This window comes from Ixodes scapularis, unplaced genomic scaffold (assembly GCF_016920785.2).
Source record: "Ixodes scapularis isolate PalLabHiFi unplaced genomic scaffold, ASM1692078v2 PGA_scaffold6__148_contigs__length_123643588, whole genome shotgun sequence".
NCBI lineage: Eukaryota > Metazoa > Arthropoda > Arachnida > Ixodida > Ixodidae > Ixodes > Ixodes scapularis.
In genome coordinates this window covers 24,289,802-24,296,127 of record NW_024609881.1, presented here as the reverse complement: position 1 = coordinate 24,296,127, position 6,326 = coordinate 24,289,802, and the positions used below count along the sequence as shown (strand labels likewise).

The 6,326-nt window shown below is 44.9% G+C and overlaps 1 protein-coding gene across 1 annotated transcript in view; it reads left to right on the top strand.

Annotated features, from left to right (window-relative positions):
• The first annotated feature begins 439 nt into the window (after window positions 1-439).
• LOC121832927 overlaps window positions 440-6,326 on the top strand; it is a 28,835-nt gene continuing 22,948 nt past the window's right edge. The window contains exons 1-2 of the mRNA XM_042294387.1: window positions 440-475; window positions 5,951-6,279. Coding sequence (XP_042150321.1) covers window positions 6,010-6,279 — 270 coding nt within the window. The 5' untranslated portion in view covers window positions 440-475; window positions 5,951-6,009. The remainder of the gene's footprint in view (window positions 476-5,950; window positions 6,280-6,326) is intronic.

Here is a 6,326-nt window from a genome sequence, read left to right as displayed (position 1 = left end):
CCACAGACGACGTAATATCGGACAGAAAATTTTACAAGACAATGCCTTGAATCTGGAACGAAGCATACTACATATATCTGGAATTTGAACGATAAAGTTTAGGAAAAAGTGTTACTAATCGTAATGCACACTCTTCGCCATTGTGAAACTATTGCGGAATCGGGCTTTTCGCTCGCGGCCCTATCTACAGAAATCCTTAGTTCAGCCCTATCTAATATCGCGTTCCTTCAGACATCGGCCGTCCGCACCTAATCAAGCGTTCCTTGATAAGAAGGAGAGAGCAATGTAGAAGTAGTGCAGAGCAAATATTTCACTATCGCTTCGCTTATCGCTCGTTATACGGGCGCTTCGCAGTAAGCTTCTGCGTCCTCGCGTGAACGTGTCGCGGCAGCTGGAAAGTTTCGGATTCGACGGAACTTGAAACTCGGTCTCGACTGACTTCTAGCTTATTTGAACCACCGAGTACACCTTTTGGGTAAGCGCTCTGCGACATTGATGCGACACGTGACAGGTGATTCAGTATCAACTTAGAGAATTTCGTTACACTAAACTACATTTCTCAGCGATTAGCAGTCGTTTCGTCCAGCGGACGTTTCATATTATAGTTTCCACGACGGCGTTTTTAGGCATGGTCCTGTTTCTGCTCTCACCTTGAGAGAGTGTGCTCAGGAGTGTCAGGCCGATGCGGCTGGTAGGAATAAACGAGAGGATGAGGATCAGGGCAGGTTTGCTTTTCGATCTTAGTTTTTTAGCGCTCGCTTAACAAGCGACGTTTGTGCTACTTTAGGAACTGAGAGAACGATGCTTCGACCACGTTTTCGACCCGTGTGTTTACCGCGTCTACGAAACCTTGTCCTTCAATCTGCGTCTGATGATATCACAGAAGTGTCAAGCCCGCCGGCATCCTGGGGGTGTCGCATCAGCGGTGATGGATGTGGCCAGTTCTGTTGCCGGTCGCCCATCAGTTTGACAGTCCAATGAAGCTTCAGCAGCCAGGAGTTGGGACTCCAGGATGATAGACACACACCCGTTCAGTCGTACTTTTTGGCGAGGTTTCTAGCGCCAACCGCCAGGATTGCGACATCCGACAGCCCGGAACGACGTCTACTGTGACGTCATCTGTTGGCACACCAGGACCTCCTTTGATGTATTGGCGGCATAGGACGATAAACACACCAGTCCAATATGTGTTCCAGGAGCTGTCCTGGTACAGTGCTCAACGAAACGAAATGGACCAGTGGAGCTCGTGGCCTCTCGTACCTGTGGCGCCATCTGGCAGACGCCGTGCTATCCGGTGCTGCAAGTCGCAGACGCGCACAGCTGAGCCAAAAACTCAGTGGCTGTTCATGATCGGTGCCCTACCACGGAGAGCTGACCAACGCTGGCCATACACTTGCAGCGTGACTGCATAATTTTTTTTTTTTTTTTTTTTGCTGTAGCGTGCACAGATTAACCTTCGATAAAGTTAACAGCGTTAACCTTCGAAAAGCTTAACGCTGTTAACTTTTCGCTTTTCGCTTTTCGAAAAGGTTAACGCTAAAATTGTGATCATTACTCGCAATGAGCTAACAGTTGATACCAAGCACGTGTGCTCTATTTTCATACCTACTAATATTAAGTCTTTCTTGTTCGCCGTTTTACTTTTTTTTATATTGTTGGTACAATATAACCTAACCTATTCAAGGCCAGATAAACAATTAAATATGAAGCGTCACTCGAGGTTGGAAGAAACGGTCAAGGATGTGATTCGATTTTGGTAGTAATACCCTATCGGAGGTTGCGCTCCGAGTGCGAACAGCTCTTGACTTCTTGGCTCAGCTACGCGCTGTTGCGACTCACCACACCAAGCCACACTGCATGATTGGCGAAAGGTTTTCATAAAGGCATAAACATTTTGATTCAAAAGGGCTCTTCCGCTAGTAGGAAAAAATACGCTCGAGATAGGAGTGAATGAAAACACGCTATCGAATTCTACATACAGGGTGCTTCAGCCAAGGCGTATAGAAAACTGGTGCGCGTTTGGCGTTGTAGCGATGAAATATTTACACAGCCCTATTAAGCTAGTCAAGGTAATTTTAGGGGTGCGCAAATATTCGTGTTTCGAATTTGAATCGAATAATTATTGCCAAAATAATTTGAATCGTATTTCTAGTGTTTGAAGTTTCGAATATTTCGATACATCGAAAATTCGCAACAGAACTACTGAAGAAAACTCTGGTTCTTCCAGGACCGCTGTTCATGGGATGAAATAGTTTACAGAGACCCGTGTTAGATCCAGGGTGTCGAACCGGAACCGAACCGAACCGAAAACCGAAACCGAACCGGTATTTTTTCCGGAACTGAACCCGAACCCGAACCGTTATATTGTTATCGCGATGAACCCGAACCGAAACTGAACCGGAAAAAAAATAACGGTTACCGGCTCATGGCAAAACGGTTCGGCCACGCGCTGTTGACAATGAATGTGCTATCAATGCCATTTGTTTTTTAAGTGCCGTCAACTGACACACACCTCGCTTACATATTTTTTTTCTCCACTCAGTCTCAGGAATATAAACGCTGCATCCATGAATCTTGACAAACGCTGCATTCATGTATCTTGACATAGGAACCAGTATTGCGCTGGTCGCGGCTTGCACGAAAAAAAAATAAATTAAAAGGCTGTGCAAAAAAAAAAAAAAATTGCGTCACGGGATTTTATTTTTTTAGAATCTCGTAAATCCCAAATGCTGCTGTGTGCTCATTTCATAACACGTTTCTAGAACGTACGAGTTCTTGAAGCTTGCTTCCATCGGAATGGGAGAAGAAAAGGCTGTGGAGTTTGATAATAATGCATCCGGTTTCGTATAGGCACTTAAAAGCTAACATATTTGGGAGACAGCGAACTCTTCTATTTTAATATTTAACCTATTACGTCCTTCCGGCGTTGCGTTCGGTGAAGTGTTTTTCATATTTCGTATCTTGTTTAATGAAAACTTCTTTAAGGGTCTAATTTGAGTTACCGAAGGCTAGTTCAAATAAAGAAAGCTGTATTTTCTTCCCACTGTTCCTTCAATTGCTTACACGCCGAGGTGGCGGGATAGTTAGCGAGGTCTACTTGTAAGTGGGTTTGTAAGGAGGTCGCGGATTTTACAGCTACTGCGTCGGACCCAATTAGATGAAGTCCGAATGCGTAAACGTCGGTGAGGTAACCTCTGAGTGAACATAAAGAAACCATTCCTGGTAGAAATCCCTGAGCCTTACGCCACGATGTATCCCGATTCGTATGTGCTGATTTCAGATGTTTTATTTGTAATTTATTTTGATGTTGCAATTTGTCATTTGTAATTTCCGAACCGGTTCGCAAACCGGTTCAGCGCCCCGAACCGGTTCGCGAACCGGTTCGCGGATCGAATTAATCGAACCGGAACTGAACCGGAACAAAATAAATTTACCTGAACCTGAACCGTAACCGAACCCGTATTTTTTTCGGTTCGACACACTGGTTAGATCAAACTCAAGACTCTATTCACATTTCTTCGATAAATAATCCAGTGTTCGTAGAAAGTGGTTTGCTTCCTCTGTTCCACGAACGAAGCAATCGTGTATCTTGGATGCGTTCGAGAAAACATTTTAACCCCGCGCGTCGCCTTTTAAAATTTAAGTATCGTATGTTGTGCAGCCAGTTCTGTACGATATAAACCTGGTCAGCGATAACAGAACCGATATTTTTCTCAAAGCCGTCGCTCCCCACTGCGCCAAGAGAGTTGCCAGGGCTAGGTAATGCTAGTCGTCACCCGATTCAGGCGGTTCAGTCATAATCGTACAGTCCTCCAGCGCGCTGCTTATGCATACGTGGATGGGTGAACTCAACCGTCAGCTGTGTGTCGCGCTTGTTGTTTATGTGTGGTTATTAATACTGTGCTTTCCCCGGCCGAAGTTCCTGTTATGTGAGGGAGGTTTATTGCGGAGAAGACGCCATGGTAACCGCAATTTCAGTTCCACGTAAAACAAATCCTCAGATGGTGAAAATTAATCTCCAGACCTCCGCTCGCGCGGGCCAGATATCCTTCGTTGGTTTGAGACGTAAAATCCCCAGAATTGCCTTTTAACAGCCTTTCTATTCGTGCTAGCCGCTCTTCCTTCTGTGTACATCCAGGAGAATTAATTCGTATAACACTGTTTCCCAAACTCCACCATCACCCTGCGACCCATCAAACGAAATATACTGGCCATGAGGTTCCGCGCTTGTGATTTGGTGTCGGCTTCGAGAAGTTTTTCTTTGCTTTATTAAAAATATACGTGACTCTGTAGCAAAATAAAAACTTACTCTCCTAAAAAAATGAAAAAGAACTTACCTTTGAGGGGAGGGCGTGTCTGTGTTTTTTTAAGGTTTGACAAAAATTAAATACAAAAGCTAACTTGACGGAAACGACACGATATTGGATGTTTCTCAGCCCGCATTACAACTTTTGGATTGAAACGATGGCGAAAAAAAATATTATTTAAAACGTTAGTTAATCAATACTCAAATTGTTCAGATTGGCTCATTACAAAACACCTTAACTCGCTCCATAGGACCCTGAACAATACCAAGTTGGTTCTACACGCGGAGCGTGAACAAGTATTTTTTCAGTTTTGGCGCAAGTTATAACTGTAACAATTTCAGTCGATGGCCTAGTTGGATAAACATCTCAAAAACAGTTAGGGCAGAAGACAAGGACAAGTAGAAACGTGTGTCCTCTCTTCTACTTTTCTTTCGGGCTAATTATATTTGAGATTCGTTTCAACAAACTCTATAAGCGGTATACTTATAGAGCGACGTACAAAAACAAGCGTGAATGGTGGAGTGACACGTCTCCCAATCATCTTGCCGCTCAACCACCAACTCCTGTATAACGAGATCGTGGTGCTGGGCCGGAGTGGGGCACATTTTGTACACGAGCGCCCCATTAGCGATCGTCTGGGAATCGTGTTCAGTCGTCGGCAGGACGGTTCCCAGCCGAATGGCGACGGAGCACTCCTGGACTCCGTGTCCCGAACTGGCCTCGGGTTTGTGACCCAGAAACTCCAGCACTTCGGCCTTGTTATCTAGCCGGTGTTGATTTAACGGCTGAAAGCGAAAACTTCCATAGATGTGGGGCTTGTGGTGTTCTTCGAGCGTGCCAAATACCATGGCAACCTAATTCGTTCTTTTCGAAAACATAGCTTCAATTACAGTGCTACTTTGCAGTTACGCCTTAGACAGACTTTTTCGCTCTGCTAACAATAAGGAAACATCTATTGCGTTGAATTGGATCATGTGTCTACAAGAAGATACCGAGTGGCTCGCAGCCCTCAGAGTAAATATTTTTAAGTCAAAAAGAATTGTTCTGACTGAGGAAGTGGCATTTTAATTTTGTCGGACGCAGATGTCACTACTTATTTAAAATAATTGTAATCTGATGGGTCGAATACCCATAAACTGTATTAACACTGGATTTTTTTTAGAGCTGTTTCCAAGCGTAGAGCGTCCTGAAATGTACCAAAGATATGACAATTTGACCTGTTTTTAAACCAATGACTGATCTCTGGCTCACTAATGACGCCATATTCCCGAGGCGTTTGTTAGCAGACTTATAGTCTGCTTTTATGTATTCGTGTTACCGAAATACCTCAGTCGCCCAAATTGTGGTTTGCGCACTATAGCCTATGTATCTGCCGCGCCCTAAAACCCCAAATTAAATTAAATTCATATAGTCGGAGGAGTGGAAAACAGGCTGCTTTGTTCATGCATCCCGATTTTATCGGTAGGATTAAGATGTATTTGTGCCATAAACTTTAACTGATGCTTTAAGACCTCAACGACGTCAAGGTGTAACGTTATTTAATTACGCAAAAAAAATCTGGCCATATAGATGTCTCTTTTTAGCGAGTCGTAAATATTCAACCAGTTGTTATGTTGATATAACGAGACCCTTCCATTCCGTAGGTTCGAGCCACGTCATCGAGGACAGACCCGAGGCCGGAGTCGACGGTGGTTCATCCAAAATGAGGTCCTTCTGCGTTTCCGGATTCTCCGAGGCCCTGGACTGGAGGCCCATCCTCTTCCAGGATCCCGACATCGCTCACTGCGCCTGCGCACTGTGTGGGCTTGTGTCCCTCAAAGCCACCAGGCTGTCCTGTGGCCACACGCTCTGCCCCGAGTGCTACGAGGAGTGTTCTCGGCAAGGGAGCACCTGCCCCATTGATGAGGAATCCTTCGGCGACGATGACTGCTACCGAATCGACGTTTCAGTGGGCTTCCTCGCAAAACGTCGGGTGAGCGCTGGTGTCATGTTTGTTGTATGAATATAAGCAACAGGAAG